General features: G+C 44.6%; 1 protein-coding gene across 4 annotated transcripts in view; it reads right to left on the minus strand.

Moving 5' to 3' along the window:
* Positions 1-15,858: 15,858 nt before the first annotated feature.
* AP3B2 (adaptor related protein complex 3 subunit beta 2) overlaps positions 15,859-23,305 on the minus strand; it is a 54,408-nt gene continuing 46,961 nt past the window's right edge. For all 4 annotated transcript variants that reach the window (XM_087704150.1, XM_087704151.1, XM_087704149.1 and 1 more), the window contains 3 exons: positions 22,952-23,049; positions 17,589-17,727; positions 15,859-16,302 (listed from right to left, as the gene is read on the minus strand). In XM_087704150.1, coding sequence (XP_087560276.1) covers positions 16,149-16,302; positions 17,589-17,727; positions 22,952-23,049 — 391 coding nt within the window. In that variant the 3' untranslated portion in view covers positions 15,859-16,148. The remainder of the gene's footprint in view (positions 16,303-17,588; positions 17,728-22,951; positions 23,050-23,305) is intronic.

Raw genomic sequence — 23,305 nt, forward strand, 5'->3', positions numbered from 1 at the left:
GCTTTCACTGTCCTCTCTGCTTGTTTATGACTATGGATAGCCTTTAAAAGGTGTGTGTGTGGGGGATTCTTAGCTAGAAATTTGCCTACGGACTTGAAAAGAGGGCAATGCCTAATATAGTTGGTCATAAAAAGGGCACAGGGAAGCAGCCAGCACCCTAAAACATTTTTTTTATTCTCCCAACAACCAACCAGGTTCCAGGTTTCTTACGGAAGCTTCACCTCTCTTCTGCTTGTGGCTTCACCCAAACATTTTTATAAGGGGGGAAAAAAATGCAGCGTTATTTTTCGAATTCCAGCATAATGCAGAGATGGGGGCGGGAGGGAACTGGGCCACGAAGAGGTTATCTCGCGCTGCAAACCCCGTTTTCCTTCCTTCCACAGCATCATTATCACACCTAGACAAGTTTCTCACGCCATCCTCTGGGCTTGCTAAGAAAAAGGACCAGGTCTGGCCTGTTCTCGTGAAAAGCTGCTTCCAAGATTAGCTTACACTTTTAGGATGCAAAAGACCAGCCATTGCAACACCAGCAGGACGCAAAAGTCAGCTTATTGCAAAGAAGGTGATTTGGGGTCAAGGGCAAGCCCATGATGATCAGTTGTCTAACTTTAGGGTTCTAGGTAATTAAACACTGCTTAAAATCTAGGACGCCTCTATGCAGAAGCTGAGTTAACTCGGGGCTTAGTTCTTAGCTATCACAGCCATTAACGCAGGATAGATCTTCTCCTTGCGTTCAGAAAGTGAGTGAAGTCCCCGTCTTAAATCTTTAAACATAGCTTGTTATCCTTGCAAGGTGGACTGCTTTATGCAAAAAATTGATTATGATTATGCTAATAGATTTTTTTTTTTAAAAAAACCTGATATTATCCCAATGACATTCTCACCAGAGTTTGCAAAGCTTTTAAGTTTCAACTCTCTTTAAAAGTTGCTGTTAAAATTTTAATTTAGGCTGCTGATCACCTTGAAACCAAGTTTTGACTAAAATACAAGTTGCCTTCATGTGTGACCCTAAGCCATCATGTGTTTTGCTTGGTAGGGTGTGGTCTAAATCTATTAAGGCCATTCTGTTAAGGCCAGATGTGAAGGTAACATCATTTTGCTAGCTAGAGTAAGGAAGACTTCATAGGGGGAATTCCCAATCAGCAACACAATATGTTCTCTGATTAAGGTAAAAGTAAAGGTTCCCCTGGCACATATGTGCTAGCCGTTCCCGACTCCAGGGGGTGGTGCTCATCTCTGTTACAAAGCCGAAGAGCCAGCGCTATCCGAAGACGTCTCCATGGTCATGTGGCCGGCCTGACTAAATGCCAAAGGCGCACGGAACGCTGTTCCCTTCCCACCAAAGGTGGTTCCTTATTTTTCTACTTGCATTTTTACATGCTTTTGAACTGCTAGGTTGGCAGAAGCTGGGACAAGTCGCGGGAGCTCACTCCGTTATGTGGCGCTAGGGATTCAAACCGCTGGCCTTTTTGATCAACAAGCTCAGTGTGTCTTAGCCACCGCCTCCCTCGTTTTCTCTGATTACAGAAACCAATTTAGCCATCTTGGCCAGTTCTATCCTCTTTACCAGCCAGCCTTCCATAGTGGGTAATGGTTTATGGAGGCTTCTTCTAGTGAAAACGGCGTATGCTTCCACGAACGGAAAGGGTGTATTAGATTAGGAAAATATAACAAAATGTTTAGTCATGCAATTCCCTCCAGCGTAGCTTGGCAGGAATCATTTCCAGGAATGACATCTGAACAAACTTCCCATTTTAGATCTTTAAAAGATGTTATCAATGGTTCAATCAGAAAATGGCCAGCAAGGCTTCCTGTTTATTAGGATGGGAGCAAAGCTCATCCTAATAATACTCTTTGTCTGAGAAGGATACGGGAATGGGCCAGGATGGTAGTCTCGACTTACAAGAATTTATGTGGCTAAGCGAGACATTTGTTAAAGGCGTTTTGCCCCCCTTTATGACCTTCCTTGCCATGGGTGTTAAATGAATCACTGCAGTTGATAAAGTTAGCAACCCAGTAGTTAAGTGGGTTTAGCTTTCCCATTGAATTGGCTTGTCAGAAGGGCGCAAAAGGGGAGCACGTGACTTTGGGACCCTGCAACAGTCATAAGTCCATGCCAGTTGCCAAGCATCTGACTTTAGATCACGTGACCACAGAGATGCTGCAAAGGGTTGTTAAGTGGGAACAGTTGAAAGTCAGTTTTCTCAGTGGCATCGTAACTTTGAATGGTCACTGAACAAACTGTTGTTAATTCGAGGGCTACCCGTAATCCGTGGCCTCTTCCTGCTTCCACTCCACCCCGGCGAAAGTGAAATCCATGCAGTTTTTAATCGCAAGAAAACGGAGAGCAGGGAGCCAGCAAATTTCCTAATAATACCAGCTTTCATTAAGGAGCCTCATGGTTGCTAAGATATGATTGTGTGGGCAGCCTCTGCTGAAATTAAGAGAGACTCTGGTGGGGCTCGAACGCTGTTATTTCGACGCATCCGAGGGAAGAAATGCAGGGTATCGAATGGGATGCCCTCCCCCCACCACACACCTCAACTTACGACAATGGAGTCCAAAATTTCTGTTTCTAAGTGAAACATTCGTGAAGTGAGTTTTGCCCCATTGTACAAATTTTCTTGCCATGGTTGTTAAGGGAATCCCTCCAGTTGTTAAGTTAGTGACACGGTTGTTAAGTGAATCCCTCCAGTTGTTAAGTTAGTGACATGGTTACTACTCCCTGACCAGCAAAGTCAATGGGGAAGCCAGATTCACTTAATGACTGTGTTACTAACTTAACAACAATGGCGATTCACTAAACAACTGTGGCAAGAAAGGTCGTAAAACGAGGCAAGACTCATATTAACAACTGTCTCCCTTAGGAACAGAAATTTGGGGCCCAGCTGTCGTGATAAGCGGAGGACTGTATTGCTACTGCAATGGACTCAACCAGTTTGATGTAGTGGGCAAGACTTCAGGCTACAGACTGGGAGATCGGGAGTTCTAGTCCCACCTTAGGCATAAAGCTCTCACTCTCTCAGTCCTAGTGAGAACAATGGCAACACATATGACATTTTGCCAAGCCATCTGCTGGGACCAAGGATCCAACAATGACTCAAAAGCACATGCTCTCTGCCTCTCTCTCTCACACAGACACAGAGAACCTGCTCCTGATGCCTCAACTTAGGACAGCAATGACTTAGAAACTGTAATTCCAGTCTCAATTACGGTCAGCAAGTTGAGGACCAGCTTACACCAAGAGTCAACACCGACTCAAAAGCACATGCTCACACCAGCTCACGCACGCATACGCAATAGACACATTGGGTCCCGGGTTCTTTGTGGGAGGGTTTTGGGTTGCTGATGTTCCCACAACTGGAGTGGACAAACAGCCCATTCCATGTTGAAGGCAACATCTGTGACTCAATGGCGTAGGGAGTTCTCCTAAGACAGGGATATGCAACTATACCCCTTTATGACCTGTGGACTTCTACTCCATGTTGGCTCGGGAACTGTGGGAGCTGAAATCCATAGGTCCTAAATGGGCCATAGTTGCCCACCAAGTCCTAAGATTACGCTCCAGCTTGCGTGAACATCTGCAATGATGGTCTTGAAGAGTCCACTGCCCTACAAGACAGACAAGCTGTCCTCTTGTATCATAACGCCCTCCCGTCCTTCCTTAGCTTCTCCAAGCAAATAGCTGGAAATCCCTTCTCCGCATTGCCAGCCATTTTCTGAAATTTGATTGTATTTTAACAATTGGGTGTTGGCCAGAAGAGAGTTAATGGAAGGGAGACTTCCTTAAGAGTCCTATCAGAGCTGCTTAAGTGCCAAACTGGCTTATCTTTTAAAGATAAATACCTGGGAGGAAAGAGGTCATCTCAAGTCTAACTTAATTGGTAGATAAAAGAAAGAAAAAAGAAATTGGGGCAAACCTATCCCCAAAGTGTAGAATTTGGGTTCCCCTCTGAAACAAAACTCAATAAATCTACTACTACTTTATTTTCAAAGGAAAACCTAAATAAGGATCCCTGGGATTTTACACCTGTTGGTTTGCAATACTCCTAGTTTAATCAAGATAGCATAAGTATGCTTTTGAAGCTAATTTATGGAGACTCTTTTTAGTTCCCCTTTATATATATAAAGGGGAGGAAGGATCCCATATTTGGGGATACCAGGGGTTGTAACTCTAAATACATACCTATCTCCCTGGCTCAGCTGATAAGGAGTAGAACCCTGTGGCTTAGTGGTTGACACATCTGCCTAAGATGCAATACAGCACAGGTTCTAATCCCAGTAAGGGTATGGCTAGCTGATGAGAGCTAAATAGCTTGAAATAGATCTATACTAGTCTCCCTTTATTTATTTATCAGCACAAATACAACACAAATGTAATAAAGGCAACAGTAAAAATATTGGGTTTCTGTCTGGATGGTCTCTTGTGACGAGCCAATAGACAGAGAAAGGAAGCAATAAACTTCCTCCCATATTTGGGGATACCAGGGGTTGTAACTCTAAATACATACATACATACATACATGTGTATGTATATTATGTATATGTATATGTATGTATGTATATATAACACATAAATCTGGAATCAATTTAAAGATGATCAATTTAAAGATGATCAATTTAAAGATGATCAATTTAAAGATGATTGTTGTTTTTTTGCTTACTCTTACTATAACATCAGCTTACTCGCCAATTAAGAACCTCTTCCTTACTTCTTCCGAAGCCCGCTGTGATCCAACTCCTCCTAGGCTACCTTTAAAAGTTCAAGGTCCAATAACGCTAAAACTGCAGTGGTTGGATCAGAATTGAAGACTGTCCCAATTCTGATTTTGGTGAGGGTTGTAATGACCATTTAATCAAAGTTATGGGTTTGAAACATTGATCAATGGAAATATTTGTCTTCTTCCCCCTTCCTGTCCAACAGAAGATATTGAAGATAACCCCACCTTAACAAGGTAGGTGTGTGTGTGTGTGTGTGTATTTGCCTCTCTACCCCCTGGTGTTCTTCTTCCAGATTTGCTGGACTTCAACCCCATAACCCACAGCCTCCAAAGCATATTACTTAGGGATTATGCAGGTAAAATTCAACAGAAACGGGAAGCACCCACTTAAGGATGGGAGGAAAGTTGATATAAGCCGTCGGAACAATTTTGGAAATCACAAATATCTTAAGTCACGCCTAATAAGATTTGAATGTAGAATGATATTTACTCATTAGGTCACCTGATAGTAGCTCTCTCCTTTCCTTTGTGATGGGCGTAGTGCAGACCCCACTGAAGTCAAGAGAATTATCGAGCATGGCGTTTATTCGTCGAAAAATGTCAGCATTGCTGCAGGTGGTAAGCGCTGGAACGTCGGAATTATTCCAGCAATCCTTAGTGATCCTTGCAACACCTTCCTTCTATGGAGGAAAGGAAAAATAAGATTTAAGCCACAAACTTTTAAAGCTTGCTTGAAAGCACCTGAAGTACAAAGGGTTGCATCCAACTTGAATCAATTTTAAGATTTTTAAATTGGTACAAATGGCTGCAAAACAAGAATAAAATTAATTAAGCCAAAAAACTATATATATATATATATATATATATATATATATATATATATATATATATATATATATATATATATATATATATATATATATATATATATATATATATATATATATATAAAAATAACTGCGTATAAAGGTGTGTAAATATAGAAGCGAAATATTATATACATGTACAGGTATGATGACATAACAATGTTGATGTAATGACTGTAAGGTGTTGTAGAAGGGAAAAAATAATAATAATAAAAAATCTGCTAATAAAAGAAAAAGATTTTTAACCCTGTTGTATGCCACTCAAAGTCAATTGTGAGATGGGAAACTATATAAAATTAGATATAAAGTTCTGTTCTGAGGTTACAATTAGATGAATTAAAATTAATTAATGTCCTAGGGCTAACATTATGCTATCCTAGGTCTCAAAATTCTTTCTCCAAAGTCATTCCTATAGAACCCAATCACACCTTCCTTCCTTCCTTTTGTTCCGTAAACTTCTAATTTCTCTTTTTTTTTCCCCAGGATCTCATCAACTCCATCCAATCACAAACTTCCTTGGTCTTTGATTCATGAATGCTCACATCCATGGGCTACATCATATAATCCGCCCAACATGCGCTGCAAAATCACTCACATTCTCAGTTAAAACTACAGCACCATCTGCTGCTCGCTGTTAAGGTTTTATGGTACTAGTAAAATTGCAGTGAAATTAAGTTAACGGTACGCTTACTACCAATATAATAAATGTTAGTTTATTGTAATGTATATGTACTGGATGTTATGCCTTAAGCCAGTGTTTCTCAACCTTGGCTACTTGAAGATGTCTGGACTTCAACTCCCAGAATTCCCCAGCCAGTGAATGCTGGCTGGAGAATTCTGGGAGTTGAAGTCCAGACATCTTCAAGTGGCCAAGGTTGAGAAACACTGCCTTAAGCCACAAAGTCCTATGACTAATAACATGGAAACTTTTGCAATAAATAAATTAGCAACCTACAACCAGCTCCACAACCAACAAGCCTCCAACCTCACAAGTGCTCCTTATACATTTATTAATAACTCCATTAAGCAACTGAGGGGACCCCCTCCATTCACTAAGCTGTCCATTTAATCTCACAGGTTTAAGGTCCACCATGTAACACTTTCAACGCATTAAGCAGGCAACCTTGCAATTCCATACTCATGCAGCTTATTCCATAATTCCTGATTACTTTCATGTGCATTATCTAAATCAATTAATGTACAGTGAACTTTCTTCCTATTCATTGATTTCTCAATGGCCTGCTGGACAGCAAAAATTTGCACCACCCTTCCCAAATTCTGCGCACTGTTGTCTATTGTAGTTTTCAGTTTGTGTTCTTTTCAGCAGAATTATGGCAAATAGTGTCCCAGACACATTTAATAAATCCATTCTCTAGTTGGCGCATTCCCTGTTGCTCCCTTCCCTGACATTATCTTCACGCAGAAGTTGCATTAAGCAACAAACTTAATTATCTGCTATGCTCTTAGCTAGTTTTAGCCTAGTAGTTAAAGCATTAGGTCAGAAACTGGGAGAGTGGGAGTTCTAGTCCTGCCTCTTAGGCACAAGGCCAACTGGTGACCTTGGGCCAGCCCCTCTCTCTCAGCCCTAGGAAGGAGGCAATGGCAAACTTTGCCAAGAAAACTGCAGGGACCTACCTGTTCAGACAGTTGCCAGTGACCACACTAAATCAAAACCACCCAAAATAATAACTTAGCTAGTACTGCCAGGTCTTTATTATCAGCAGTCATTAAGAATTACACATTGACTTCTAATCATCCTATAACAGTGTAGCTCAACCTCGGCAACTTTTAAAATGTGTGGACTTCAACTCCCAGAATTCCCCAGCCAGCCATGCTGGTTGTGTTTTTTCATTTCAAATGTTTTATTTTCATTTTCATTTCATACAGTCACATATATACTGTGCATAACTGGGGCCATATAACATTGAGCAATAAACACAGCCATCCTTGTCAAGAATACTCCCCAAAATACAAACCCAATATACCACTTCAACCCTCCATACACCCTTTCTTTCACCCCCCTCCAACTTTCCTTTCTCCCCTCCAACATTCTCCTCTACCCTACTTCCCCTCCCCCTCTATCACTCCTCTCTCCCAATACACTCCCTCCCTTCCATCTCACCCTCCCTCCAATCCTCTCTCCCACCCTCTCTACCCCTCTTTCTTCTTTCCCTCTGCTCCTCCCTTCCACCCTCTCTACCCCTCTTTCTTCTTTCCCTCTGCTCCTCCCTTCGGTGTATTTCTACTATCTATCAATATATTCCATGCTGGTTGTGTTTTTGAAGTCCAAGAATCTGAACTTTGCCAAGATTGAAAAATACCGTCTGGAATAACTGCAAATGTTACCACTTGGAGTAGAAACTGAATTAACACTATCAGTGCAGTATTTTCCTATCCATGCCCCAAATTATCTTGGCATCCACTGCTCAAACCAGCAACTCCATCCCCACTTTAAGAAGAGAGTGTACAAAGACGGATGCTAGATTGGAAAAAAAAAAATCTGAATTGGTGCAGCTGTTTAGTATACTGCATTTCAAGGTTTTGGAGTATGGAAATCTTACAACTGAGTTGTCATTATTTTCTGTCTTTGGGAAGCTAGATTACATACCAAGAGGAAAGAGCAGGAAGTTATTACAGCAATGGAAAAGGAAATACTTTCTCTTTGATAAGAAGACACCAATTACACTCCATGTAACTGCTGAATCATCACTAATGTCTCTGCTACTAATAACATAATGATGGGGAGGGGAAAAAATGTGGCCAATCCTTTTAGTCTTATGAACTAGACCAGTGTTTCTCAACCTTGGCAACTTGAAGACGTCTGGACTTCAACTCCCAGAATTCCCCAGCCAGCGAATGCTGGCTGGGGAATTCTGGGAGTTGAAGTCCGGACATCTTCAAGTTGCCAAGGTTGAGAAACACTGAACTAGACAGTTGTGATTTTGGAATCCAAAAATCCTCTCCAATTCTGGATTTTTATTTTTTATAACGACAAAAGGCTTTACGCTACACTCATAGAACAAGTTTGCTCTCCGACACATACATACATACAGGCAATCCTCATTTAGTTTACAACAGGGATGGGCCCTTTTTGTTGCTAAGTGAAGCAGTCACTAAGTGGAACCACGGCTTGGTTCCAATCCAATTTCAGCTTCCTTTCGCTGTGCAGATCTGCAAAGGTGATAAATGCCGGGATTGATCGGGGAAATATTTTTTTTTCCATCCTTGTAATTGCAAATGGTTACTAAAAGGGGCAGTCAGTGAATGAGGATTACTTGCATGTATGAAATCTGACTCTGTAATAAATTTATAGCCCTTACTCACTAATAAAAATGTCAAAGCTGCATATGGTATTTCCCTGAAAGTCCCCTATGTACTGATCTATTTTAAAAATGGATCCCCCCTCCCTCTAGTTTTCTTTTAAAGCTGTAAGTAGGGGCTCACGGAATTTCTCACGCTGCTATTAAAATTTCCTCAAGCAGGGAAAGTAAAATAAGATTGCAAAATCTGAGGGAGGCTTGAGGTTTCACCAAAACAAATGTTAACATTGCTGCAGATATGCATTTCCCCATATGGCTCAGTTGCAACCTATCACGAGGCACACAAATCCGACGCCAGATTCTGCTCCTCCGACATCCACACTTAAAAAGCAGCAGCTGTTCTCAAAATCCGGCAACTCCCTCCGTTCTCCTTGTCTTCAGGATCTCGTAATGGCCCTTTCAAGGATATTTTGGGAGTAAGGATTGTTCCTGGGACAGCTCCCACTTTTAAGGCTATCTCAACCTCACATAGGCAAGGGAGGGTAAAAACGCAAGAGGCCATTTGAAAGGAAAACTGTTCATCTTTCATGCTCTTTATTTTTTTAAAAATTAAATTGCAAAAGGCCCAGATTAACAGAGAGGGAATTAAGTTGCAAGAATAAAGTGTGAGGCAAAGCAGCTTGCACTGCTGGCAAAAATCAGCCACGTGCCTTGGCTTCACATCTGGAACCAATGATAGCTCAATTGGAATCAATGGTAGTTAAAGTTGGGAGCTGACATGTTGGTTCTCCTGGACACAGCAGAGAGAGAAAAACTCCCAACTCAATTGTTAATATTGCTTGGTTAGCAGTGGGGAGGGATACGTTCACGCCATTTTGGGGGAAAAAATAAGCTGTTAAAGCAGGAGGGTCCAACTTTGGCAACTTTTTAAGACTTGTGGACTTCAATTCCCAGAATTCCCCAGTCAGCCATGCTCCCCCACATGAAGGAATTCTGGGAAATGAAGTCCACAAGCCTTAAAGTTACCCTCCTGCTTTAAGAGGTGTTTTTTTTTCAAAATGGCGTGAACGTATCCCTCCCCACTGCTAACCAACAACATTAACAATCGACTTGGAAGTTTTCTCTCTGCCACCTTGTCAGCTGCCATCTTCATCTATCATTGGTTCCAAATGAATTATCATTGGTTCTGGGAGTTGAGCTTCACAAGGCTTAAAAGTTGCCAAGGTCAGACCCACTTGCTGTGAAGCAAAGGACACATACCCCCTTACCCGCTCCAAGCTTTCTGCTACTCAACACAACCAACGCTTTAAACCAGAGGTCTTCAAAACTTGGCCACTTTTAAGACTGGTGGACTTCAATTCCCAGAATTCTCCAGCCAGCATAACATGGCTGGCTGGAGAATTCTGGGAGTCGAAGTCCACCAGTCTTTAAAGTGGCCAAGTTTGGGGACCCCCATTTTCAACCTATGTTTTAAAATGGAGGCTATTCCCTCTAGCCCAGGGTTAACACCCAGAAATTCCAGCTGGGAGCTCTTGGGGAGGGAGGGGACCCCACAAGGGCAGCTTTGGAAGGCCTCTGGCACCCCCCCCCCCCAAAATAACTCGGGAGGAAGACCAGGGCAAATGGTGGACTCTCAAGGGAAGTTCTAGAACAGGCCCTCTTCTTTTGCTGAGGCTAAAGCAAAGGAAAAAAACAAAACCCCAAACTCAAATGTGTCCTTCAAGAAATAGAAAGAAAATGGCAGGGAAAATATTATGGGTAAAGTGGGGAGGAAAATAGCCGCCATGTGGAAACCCAGATATATTTGGGGGGGGGGGCGGGGGGGGACAGAACCATATAGGAACATATATATTTTAAGCATATATAGGAACATATATATTTTAAGCATGTGGCTCCCCATGAATGCATTTTAACAAACTAATGGGTGCACAGAAAGCCCAGCATCCCCGAAGGAGAAACCAAACCCTGCTTGAAGTGAACACGGGACACTTCGTTCAAACTATTAAAAAAAACAACCGGGTTTAGTCAATGAGGCAACCGCTTAACAGGAGTTGGAAAGGGACCCTTGGAGGTCTTCTAGTCCAACCCCAGACCAGGAGCTTCCAAGCGCAGGCGCGGAAAACGGGCAGCCGAAAGGCGAGCCGGGGCGCGTTCCTGACACGTGTCGCGGGAGGGAAACAACAATCCAACCCGTGAAGGGCCTTTGCAAGGAACTTCCTCTCATGCAATAGAATAGAATGCATTAGAATTACAGAGTTGGAAAGGGAGCCTTGGAGGTCTTCTAGTCCAACCCCTTGCTTAGGCAGGGAGACCCTAGACCCGGGGCTTCCAAGGGCAGGCGGGGAAAACGGGCAGCCGAAAGGAGAGCCGGGGCGCGTTCCTGACACGTGTCGGGGGGAGGGAAGGAAACAACCAACCAACCCGTGAAGGGCCTTTGCAAGGAGCTTCCTCTCATGCAATAGAATTACAGAGTTGGAAAGGGACCCTTCAGAGGTCTTCTAGTCCAACCCCCTGCTCAGGCAGGAAACCCTCCACCACTTCAGACAAAGTTCTTCTTAAAAACCTTCTCTTGCTCCACCGCCGACTCTTCCCCGGGCAAACGCTTCCGTGCAAACAGCAAGAAAGGGTGGGGGGGGGGACAGGGAAGGAGAGAAGACGCGTGTCTGCTAAGAGACGTGAGAAACCACCCCGCAAAGGAAGCGGGGGGGGGGAGAAGCTTCTTCAGCCTGCAAGCCAGCCTCGGGCAGAGGCACCAGCCTTCCCCACGTGCGCCCTGGCCGTTCCCTGGCCTCGACTCACCGGGGGCGGGAAAGCCATGTTCGAGTCAACGCTGCGGAAAAATCCCGCACGAGGGCCGGGCGCGGGAGACTTATAGCCTGGGGAGGGGCGGGCGGAGCTCCAGGTGCAAAAAGGCACCACGCCCGCGCGCGATCCAACGAGGAGCCTCCGGCTGCGGCGCGCGCGCAGGGCTTTTGCAAACGCTCCCTGGGGCGGTTTCCTTCTCCTCTTGCAACCCACCCAGCTTGCCTCCCCTCCCCGGGCCCCAGGAGAGAGAGGGTGGGCTTCGCAGCACGTGCACCCGGGGGAGGGGAAGGGGGGGGGGCTTGGAACCCCGAACGCGTGTCTTGCAGCGAGCAAGGGGGGGAGAGAGACAGTTGCGGGATTGCAAAACGGGGAGCGGAAGGGATCGACCCCGACGTTTTCATATATATATATATAAAATATAAATATATATATATATATTTGCCCAGCAAACTTTTAAAAAGCAAGCAAACAATTTTTTTTTTTAAAGTCGGGAAGTTTAAGACTTGCCTCCAGAAGTTGTGAATGCTCCAACACTGGAAATATTTCAGAAGAGGCTGGATCACCATCTGTCTGAAGTGGTGGAGGGTTTCCTGCCTGAGCAGGGGGTTGGACTAGAAGACCTCCGAGGCCCCTTCCAAGTCTGCTCTTTTATACTAAAAATATACATGTATCCATTAAGGTCTAGTCCCGGGTTTTCAACCGTCGGGGGGTTAAAAAAAGAATTAACCCTGCAAAAGTTTACTTTGGGAAGCGACGATTTGCACAGGAAGGAGATGTGTTTTGGCGTTTTAAACAAAATGCTGGCGATTTAGGGACTTAAAAAAATAAAATAACGGTTTTTTGGTGTCTTTGTTTTACAAGAGTTTCTGGAAGAAACAGGAGGCGGGGTACGTTGTATTAAAAGTCGTGGTTTGATGAAATCCTGGTTTGATGAATAAACCATGGGTAGGAATGTGCTATCTTGGGACATGGTGGCTCAGTGGCTAAAGTCGATCAGAATGTTTGGCGGTTCGGCAGTTCGAATCCCTGGCGCCACATAACAGAGTGAGCTCCCGTTACTTGTCCCAGCTTCTCCCAACCTAAGTTCGAAAGCTCATAAGAAACGCAAGTAGACAAATAGGAACCACCTTTGGTGGGAAGGTAGCAGCGTTCCATGCACCTTCGGTGTTGAGTCATGCCGGCTACATGACCACGGAGACGTCTTCGGAAAGCGCTGGCTCTTTGGCTTTGAAACAGATGAGCACCACTCCGTAGAGTCGAGAACGACTCGCACATATGTGCAAGGGGAACCTTCACCTTTATGAATGTACTGCTGCCCACGTACAGGTAGATAAAGATACCCAAATAAATCCCACGGTTGTTTAGTGCAATGCACCAAGCAAAAATTGCAGGCCAGGGGTGATTAGGAGGGGTATCTTATCATAGCCCACCTCCCAACCTGTTATCTGACATTTACTTGCTAGATAACTGCAAGGCGTTTAACCTCAGCCAAATACTAATTGAAGGAAAATTGCATTGATAGGCAGATGCTGAACTAACAATTACTATGGTTGTGGATTTTTACCGGTTTTACGACCAGTTCACTTGTGTGTGCTTGCGTGACACTTCTGCGCATGCAGAGAAGCGTCCACGTGGGTGGACAGAGCCTCCCGCCGTCGCCGCCACTACCGGTTCGGCCAAATTGGCCGGTAGCAACCCACCTCTGAACCACAAAGGTAAAGATTTCCTTCACACATGTGCTAGTCGTTCCCGAATCTAGGGGGCGGTGCTCATCTCCGTGTCTAAGCCGAAGAGCCAGCGCTGTCTGAAGACGTCTCTGTGGTCATGTGGCCGGTATGATTCAACACGGAAGGCGCACGGAGCGCTGTTACCTCCCCACCAAAGATGGTTCCTATTTTTCTACTTGCATTTTTACATGCTTTCAAACTGCCAGGTTGGCAGAAGCTGGGACAAGTAACGGGAGCTCACTCCGTTACAAGGCGCCAGGGATTCGAACCGCCGAACTGCCGACTTTTCTGATCGATAAGTTCAGTGTCTTAGTCCCTGAGCCACTGCATCCCACATTACTAGATAATGACAATAATACATAACCACTACTAGATAACGACAAATTAAACTGGGAAATGGGAAACTTTAGTAAACAAAGGGTTTACTCTCGAGTTACAGGGAGTAAGTCTGATCTTGGAAATGTGGCATTATTAGAACAACTCTGGTAATCCAACACCCGAAGCAGGAGGAGTTGCAAAATTTCAATTAATTTCCTCCATTTTTACTTTCCTTGAGGTGAACTCAAAAGCTTTAGACTGCTTGGCTTTTAGCAGGTTTTGGCATTTGCGATCTGCAGGCCTTTTTGAGGCTGGAAATCAAGTTGCCTTGGTGAGCCTGGAGTGCCCAGTGGTTACAGCTCATTCGTTAAATAAAATAAAATGGCTAGAGGCAATAACAGGTGTCAAAATAGAATGGAAACCTGAAGTTTTTTTATTAGGAATAATGACTGCAAAATACCAAAAAAGTAAATCCAGTATTTAATATTACATATAATTACGGCGGCGAGGATTGCCTTTGCCCAGAAATGGAAAAAACAAATTAATTCCAAGGGAAGATGAAATGATAAGAAAGGTTATGGACTGTGCTGAAATGGACAAATTAACTAAAGAAATGTAGGGGAAAGAAGAAACAGAATACAGATATGGGATAAATGGAGGTATAGGTGGATGGAGGAAAGAAACAAGAATCAATGAAGGAAGATAACAAAGCCCAAAAATAGTAGTTAAGGAGAATTAACACACACACACATGTACGTATGTATGTATGTATGTATGTATGTATGTATGTATGTATGTATGTATGTATCCAAGTGGTTTAAACGTACTAGAGATAATCGGCCAATATAGCAGACAGAGGAGTAAGATAAGAGGGTTAAGAATGGTGAAATGCAAATTAAATATAAATAGAAGGGGAAATAATATAAGGTGAGCAATATCGATTGGCAATTGCTATGAGAAAGAACAGGAGCTCCTGTTCGTATTGTATTGTGCAAATGTGGTGTACGTCTTAAGTTTTGTGTGTGCGTATTTTACATGTTTGTCAATACAAAATTAATTTTAAAAAACGAATTAAGCCTCAAGGATGAAGGCGAATAAATGTGTCCCAGGATCCAATATATTTGAAGGCAAGATCCAATCTGGGTCGGTCACTGGGACAAGAGGTTTAATCTTCTTGGGTTTTTGGACTTGCACTGTGGGGGGGAGGGGGAGGATTTCTCTGTACTGGAATGGATAATTATTGAAGCCTTGGAAACAGGTCGCCTGTCAGTCAACAGGAGTGCTGATTTATAACCAGCTTATCAGGTCCTGTAGGAGTCAAGGACTTGGCAGCTCAAGGAAACAACAGCCTCAAACCCTGAATCTGCTCTGAAGATTTGTCTAGCTGCCCTTCATTCCCCAAATCTGCTCATTTCTTTTCCTTCAGAATTCCCAGGGAGGGGAAAAAAACTTCTCAAAGTTAAAATCCCTGTAGTTTTAGCACTTGGAGTTGTTATAGCTCTATCAATACTGTCACCACGATGTAAAAAAGATGTGGAGACTCTAGAAAGAGTGCAGAGAAGAGGAACAAAGAGGATTAGGGGACTGGAGGCTACAACATACGAAGAACGGTTGCAGGAACTGGGTATGTCTAGTTTAATGAAAAGAAGGACCAGGGGAGACATGATAGCAGTGTTCCAATATCTCAGGGGTTGCCCCAAAGAAGAGGGAATCAAACTATTCTCCAAGGCACCTGAGGGTAGAACAAGAAGCAATGGGTGGAAACTAATCAAGGAGAGAAGCAACTTAGAACTGAGGAGGAATTTCCTGACAGTGAGAACAATTAATCAGTGGAACAGCTTGCCTCCAGAAGTTGTGAATGCCCCAACACTGGAAGTCTTTAAGAAGATGTTGGATAGCCATTTGTCTGAAACAGTATAAGGTTTCCTGTCTAGGCAAGGGGTTGGACTAGAAGACCTCCAAGGTCCCTTCCAGCTCTGCTATTGTATTGATATGTACTCTTCTCATGTTAAATAAACAGTGCATACTTCCCCCCAACCCACCCCCTACAGCAGTTAGAAAGATGAATCACGGAGTAAAAAGAAGGTGGCTTAAATCCTGTCCTCCTAAGTAATTTTTTTTTTTTGCTACTACCCCAAAGAGCCAGTAAACAGAAGCCAAATCCAAGAAGCCGTTTTATTGAAGAGTCTCTGCTCGTAATAAATAGAGCTGTAGAACAGAAGAATGGAGAGGGGAGGGAGGGCAACACACCACATAGGCAGTGGAGTCACAGGAATCTTCCCCGTGTTCTAAATACAGACACACACACACACACAGGCACACAGCTTCACTCTCCTTCCAAGCATTGCTTTCCACGTGGACCACAACCGCAACCAACAAGAAACATTGGAGCGCAGGCCTCAGCCAACAGAAGCGTTGGCTAAGAGGATGGGTGTTGAACTCCCATCTCCATCACTCCTGGGTCAAGGAGTGGACGATGTCTTTCACCAGCATGGTACCAATCAGCATCTTCTCACTGTTGATGGTAAGCTGTGCCGAGTGGTCCGGCTTCTTCTCCAGCGTGATCAAGATGAGACATTCTCCGCTCACTGTTTTAGCAGCAAACCTGGCCAGGAGAAAACACCGAAGGAAAAAATGGCAACGGAAAAATAATAATGAATAGTAGTTGCAAATAAGGGAATAACGTTCCTAACCATTAGCTTTCTGGATGTATTGAATGTGAATGTCCCATAATCTCCAAGGTAGAAACCAGCAAGATTAAAAAGGCAGAAGATGCTTGGAGGAAGGAAATCGGGAGTTTCCAAGCGAGGTCAGAATACTCAGGGGTCGCCAACCTTTCGGACCCAGGGATCACTAAATTCATAATTTTAAATCCCGCGGACCACTAATGTGATCTGCCTAATGACCAGTCATAACTCAGTATCACTCAGTCCTCACCAGCCTGCCCAGGCTCCTTAAGGGCCCCAATAGAAAGTAGCTGTTAGAGCTAAGAAGCCACCACGAGAAAGTTGGCAAAACAGCTCAGTTCAAATTGGATCTGAATGAGAAGGAGGCTCAGCAGAAGCACCTCACCGAGGACTACAAGCATAGGCTGTCCAAACAGAGGGAAGACCTGCGGGAGTGTAAGGCCAGGTAGAGGCGCCTGGAGGCTCAGCAGGCTGAGATGGTCAGCCAGTTCCAGGCCATGATGGAGTCCCCACTGGAACGAGGCCCTCCGGCTCTTCGCCACCAGCAACTCTTCCCTCCAGCCTTCTCCCAAAGCCCCACACCAGGAGGCCAAAGCAGACCCCAAGTTGGAATTTCTGCCCCCCTCTGACCTGCACAAAAAGACCCCAAAAAGGGAGACACTCTGCAGCAACACAAACATTCATTGCATTGCAAGGTGCCACAGTGGTTAGGGTGCAGTACTGCAGGCCACTTCAGACTGTTATCTGCAGTTCAGCGGTTCAAATCTCACCTGCTCAAGGTTGACTCAGCCTTCCATCCTTCCGAGGTGGGTGAAATGAGGACCCAGACTGTGGGGGGCGATATGCTGACTCTGTAAACCGCTTAGAGAGGGCTGAAAGCCCTATGAAGCGGTATATAAGTCTAACTGCTATTGCTATTGCTAAAATTCACAGTCTCCTGGTGATTGGCTAAAAGTCACCCAACTCTTCTGTCATGCTTGAGGTGGGACTAGAACTCATAGTCCCTTGCTTTCTACCCTCGTGCCTTAAAGACTGGACCAAACTGGCTCTGTTCGGCTCAACATCTTTAGCAAAATAGCGAGATGTCCAGACGTCCTTCCAAAGAGAGGATCTGCAATGGATCCAAGGAATCTCTCCTTTCAAGAGAGGATCCCGTAAAGACAGCCAGGACTAGGGGGAAAAAAACCAGCAACCATTTCTTCACCTGTACTCTTTGTCCGAACCGCAGGGCACCCGACTGACATTGGCAGCCGCCATCACCTTTTGGACAATCACGTGGTCACTCTTGCAGGAGTCTGGGAGTGTCAGTTTCTCTGTGATTTCACTCATCCCGGTTAGCTTCCCTGGAGGTTAGGAAAAGACAAAAACAATTCAGGCATTTCTTTCAGCGTCATCGTAACTCGAACCGCCACTAAGTGAAGCTGTGGACTTACCTGTACTGTGAAATGACCCTCTCCCTCACCCTTCGTGGACTAATGTGTTTCAAAATGGATGCCGTCTTGGGCAGGGATGGGTAGCTAGACCATTTTTACCATCTGCGGACTTCAACTCCCAGAATTCCTGATTTGGCATAGCTGGCTCAGGAATTCTGGGAGTTGAAGTCAGTGGTGGGATTCAGCCAGTTCGCACCTATTCGGGAGAACCGGTTGATAACTTTCTAAGTAGTTCAGAGAACCAGTTGTTGGAAGAAATCTCCTTTTGTTTTTTCCCACTTTACAGGGCTAATCCCGTAAGGGGGGAAACATTCTGGTGTTGTTTCTAGCCTCATCTTGATTGCCCTGCTTACAGAAACTGCCTCTCCGGTTAATCCTTAATACATTGTCACAGCTAAGGTGAAGTGCCTCTCAACCTGAGTGACGTTGAGTTGGCCACACCCACCCAGTCACATGACCACCGGGCCCCGCCTACCCAGATGGTCATTAGGGCAGAGAACCGGTTGTTAAATTATTTGCATCCCACCACTGGTTGAAGTCCATAGGTTGTAAAGTTGCCATTAGATTGTGTCTAGCTCAAACCAGGACTTGGAGATCTGGGTTGAAATCCATCCTTAGCTATGGAAAAGTCCCTTTGGGTCAATCACTGTCCTTCAACCCAACCTTTTTCACAAGGGTACCCACGTTACACCTATCCTCCGCGAGCTGCACTGGTTACCGATCAGTCTCCGGATACGCTTCAAGGTGCTAGTCGTAACTTATAAAGCCCTTCATGGTATTGGATCTGGATACTTGAGAGACCGCCTGCTGCCAATTACCTCCCACAGACCCATTAGATCTCACAGGGTTGGCCTCCTCCGGGTGCCATCTACCAGCCAATGCCACCTGGCTATTACCCGGGGGAGGGCCTTCTCTGTGGCAGCTCCGGCCCTCTGGAATGAACTCCCCGCAGGGATTTGGACCCTCACCTCTCTCCAGGCCTTCCGAAAAGCCGTCAAAACCTGGCTGTGTCGGCAGGCCTGGGGTTGATGAGTTCCCTCCCCTCTCGACATGTATGGTTGTGTGACTGTTGTCTACTTTTATTATTCGTATTTTGTCTTTTATGTTCCCCCTTTTTTCCCCTTTGAATTGTTCGCTGCCCTGAGTCCTCCCGGAGAAGGGCGGCATACAAATAATAAAATACCAATACCAATACCAATACCAAGTCAACCACCTCTCTTACGTTTCAGAAGGAAAGACAGGTGTAAGCCAAGCACGCCAACAATTCTACTTTACTCCTTGCTATGTTATGTACAGAATCCAACATGGTGCTTCCCTGCGGTTTGGCTAAATGGAAAATACCGATTAAAGCTCTCCAAAGTGAGGTGGGAGCAAGTCAAAAATCGTGGGTGAACATGCAAACTCTTGTGGGAATTGTTGCACTCATTTTGAACACTTAGGTGAAGACCCTCAAAAGTCAGCAACCTTTTTAAGATCAAGCACCATTCCAGAATTAGTATCTTTTTTTTTTAATTAGCCATGGGAACGGGCAATTTAGTAAGTTAATTACTGGAGCCAGCTTTGCAAGAATTAGAGGACTCCCCTGCGAATTGGGCCTGAAGAGTTCTCGTGTCAACAAGCGCTTCGTTGGGGGGCATGCAGAAGGTTCTGGTGCTCAACAGCAGCCCAAGGAAATGCCAAGGAGCCTGTGCCAAACACAGGGGGCAGGAAGAGTGACCAGGATGGAAGCAAGAGCAAGGGGCTCAAAACCCCCAATCCCTCTGACCAAGACATCTGCCTGACGTTGCTTGTGGTGAGAAGCAGGGTACGAAAGACATGCAGAGGTAGGTGGAGAGAAGCTAAGGGACAACAATGCTGGAAGCCTTAGACTGAATTCACACAGTCCACTAGGCCAGGGGTTTCCAAACCCATTTACGCTCTACATGGGGCTGCCCTTGAAGAGTGTTTGAAGACTTCAGTTAGTCCAGAACGCAGCCGCACGAGCGATTGTGGGTGCACCTAGGTACACCCACGTCACATCTATCCTCCGCGAGCTGCACTGGTTGCCTATTGGTCTCCGGACACACTTCAAGGTGCTAGTCGTTACTTTTAAAGCCCTACATGGTATTGGATCTGGGTATGTGAGAGACCGCCTCCTGCCAGTTACCTCCCAAAGACCTATTAGATCCCACAGATTAGGCCTCCTCCGGATTCCATCAACTAGTCCATGTCGACTGTCGGCCACCCGGAGGAGGGCCTTCTCTGTGGCTGCTCCGGCCCTCTGGAACGATCTCCCCGTGGAGATCCGGACCCTTACTACCCTCCTGGCCTTCTGCAAAGCAGTTAAGACCTGGCTGTTCCGGCAGGCCTGGGGCTGTTGAACTATCCAGCCCCATTCGAGGTTACGGCTGTTGTAGAATTTTAAATTGTTGTTTTAGTTTATTTTTTGTATCCCTTCCCTTTTTATTGTAAGCCGCCCTGAGTCTCTCGGGAATAGGGCGGCATACAAACTTAATAAAATAAAATCAATCAAATCAATCAAATCAAGATGTGTGGACTTTCAACTCCCAGCATGGGAAATTCTAGGCATTGAGTCTTAAAATTACCAATGTTGAACACCCCTGCACTAGGCCGTGTTACCTGATTAAACCAGAACTGGCTGGATTCAGACAACACATTAAATCCACCCCCAGCCCCAAACAAGCAAGCATATTATGGCCTGGTATCCTCGGTGTGCAGTCCCACGATCAAATTTTGGGCGCATGGGAAAACAACCCCACTTACAGTTGTTTTCTGCATCCCACAGCCATGGGAGTGGGTTTTACGACAGTTTCGCCCCAAACCCTGAAGTTACTTCCAGGATTTGGCAAAACTGCAACCCATGATGAACCATTGGTTTGCTAACGACCGCATCTAGGTCATGGTTGTCCCAAGGGTGCTTTTTCAAAAGGGAGACGGACTTTGTTTTTCCTAGAAGACGTTTCGCTTCTCATCCAAGAAGCTTCTTCAGTTCTTGGGAAAACGATAGCATCCCCTCTGATGGAATGGGGATTTTTTTTAAAAAAAAAATGGTGTTAGAATGTGTGGAGATGGATAGGCTAACAGTGGAAATAAAAGGAGGAGGAGAAACGGAATACTATTTCATTTGGGACACATGGTAGAATTGGTTGGAGAATAGAAGTAAAGATCAAGAAGGTTAAAGTAAATTAAGAGGTGATAAAAATGTTTACACACACACACACACATATATATTACATATATGTTGTATTTGTGCTGATAAATAAATAGAGACTAGTATAGATCTATTTCAAGCTATTTAGCTCTCATCAGCTAGCCATACCCTTACTGGGATTAGAACCTGTGCTATATTACATATTAGGCAGACATCTTAGCCATTAGGCCACAGGCTCTTATCCGTTATCAGCCAAGCCAGGGTGAAAGGTATCTATTAGATTTTACAACCCCGCAAGAAGGGTGTCCAAAGCAGAAGCCATCCTAGCATTAGGAAGAGGGAAAGGGTGGGATCAGCCGGTTTGGAAAGCAGTGTCTGTGCTTAGGGCCGGCCAGACAGGAAGGAGGCAGGAGAATGGCAGAGCCATTCGGACAGCAAGAAGAAAGAAAGAAAAAGAAAAAGAAAGAAAGGAGACAGAAAGAAAAAGAGAGAAAGAAAGAGAAAGAAAAAGAGTGAAAGAGAAAGAGAGAAAGAAAAAGAGAGAAAAAGAGAGAAAAAGAGAAAGAAAGAGACAGAAAGAAAAAGAAAGAAAGAGAAAGAGACAGAAAGAGAAAGAAAGAGAAAGAAAAAGAAAGAAAAAGAAAGAAAGAGAAAGAAAGAAAGAAAGAAAGAAAGAGAAAGAAAGAAAGAAAGAAAGAAAGAAAAAGAAAGAAAGAGAGGGAAGAGAGAAAGAGAGAAAGAAAAAGAGAGAAAGAAAAACAGAGAAAGAAAGAAAAAGTAAGATGGAAGGAAGTAAGGAAAGAAAGAAAAAGAAAAGAAAGAGAAAAAAGAAAAAGAGAGAGAAAAGAGAGAAAGAAAAAGAGAGAAAGAAAAGAAAGAAAAGGAAGAAAAGGAAGAAAAAGAAAAGGAAGAAAAGGAAGAAAAAGAAAAGAAAGAAAAGAAAGAAAAGAAAGAAAAGAAAGAAAAGAAAGAAAAGAAAGAAAAGAAAGAAAAGAAAGAAAAGAAAGAAAAGAAAGAAAAGAAAGAAAAGAAAGAAAAGAAAAATTAAGATGGAACGAAGGAAGGAAAGAAAAAGAAAAGAAAGAAAAAGAGAGAAAGAGAGAAAGAAAGAAAGAAAGAAAGAAAGAAAGAAAGAAAGAAAGAAAAGGAAAGGAAAAGAGAAGAGAAATCGTTTGGGGAAATGAGGCTGGCACTGTGACCGAAGGAGCAGAAGTGGTGTAGCATCTGAGGCTGGCACTTACCCACGACCGTCCTTAACAGATGCTCTACGGAAAAAAAAATACGGGAGAACGCACGAGGCAGCGGAAGAGAACAGAGCACAACAATTAGCACCAGCAGAGTCCAGGGATGCTGTCCCTACAGCCAAGCAGGGCAGGAGGAGAACACGAGGGGACTGGAAGGATATCCCCCTTTGGGGGGCAGGAGACTCCTCTCCCACGTCTCTACTGACCAAGGAAGGGCGATGCCCACAGTAAATTCACAAGCTTAGGAGAAAGAGAAGATGGCACGGGCAACCGGAGGACAGACGGACAGGCCTCAACAAAGAAAGGCAATCGATCTATTGGGGAGAGGGGTTTGCAGAATACGGTTTTAAAACATCGGAAAGGCGCATAAAAAGCAGGTGGAGTTTGGAAGTGGCCACCATCTTGATGTGTCTTTGACTACAACCTCTAAAGACCTCTACCCCAGCTACATGGTTCTTCAGAGGTATATTGTCCCTGAGATTGTCTCCCAAGGACGTCCGTGCAACTTTGGAAGTAGTGGGAGATGGTCAGCCCCATTTCAAGATGGCTGGGCTCTGTCTGGCCCAGGGTCCTGGGTCGGCTGCCCACTGGAGGAGTTCATACGAGGCTGGAGGAAACCATGAAGAAGTCAACATGGATCTCCTTTAGCAGAGGTCTGCGCATTTGTTTATGTGAAGGTGCCATGAAATACCTGGCCCTTCCCCGGTTTCTCCTACCCCCCCCCCCCAAATTCACTCACCTTGCTCCTTCTTGAATTCGTTTTCACTCATGAACACTGGAGCCATAAGCTCCCCAACGGGTGATTGGATGGACAGGTAGAACTGGCGGGTGTGTGTGCTGGAGACAAAAAAACACAGCAGCCAAACTGAGCCAAACATTTGCAGGGTCTTCAGAGAAATTGAATTAGTTGCCAAATCAACACTAAAACTCTGCAATTCGTCTCTTACGCCAGCTGTTTTCCCCTTCCTATTCTCGTAGGCTCTTTCGTCCCTCTGCTGCGGCTCCCTGCCGCAGGTCGGCTCCACAATTGATAGGGCTTTCAGTTAGGACAGGTGGAGGAAAAAGAACGCCGCGCTAGGAGGAGACTCTATGG

The sequence above is a fragment of the Thamnophis sirtalis genome, unplaced genomic scaffold (assembly GCF_051295495.1).
Source record: "Thamnophis sirtalis isolate CommonGarterSnake01/CBP01778 unplaced genomic scaffold, rThaSir2_p1.2 scaffold_2, whole genome shotgun sequence".
NCBI classification, from domain to species: Eukaryota; Metazoa; Chordata; class Lepidosauria; order Squamata; family Natricidae; genus Thamnophis; species Thamnophis sirtalis.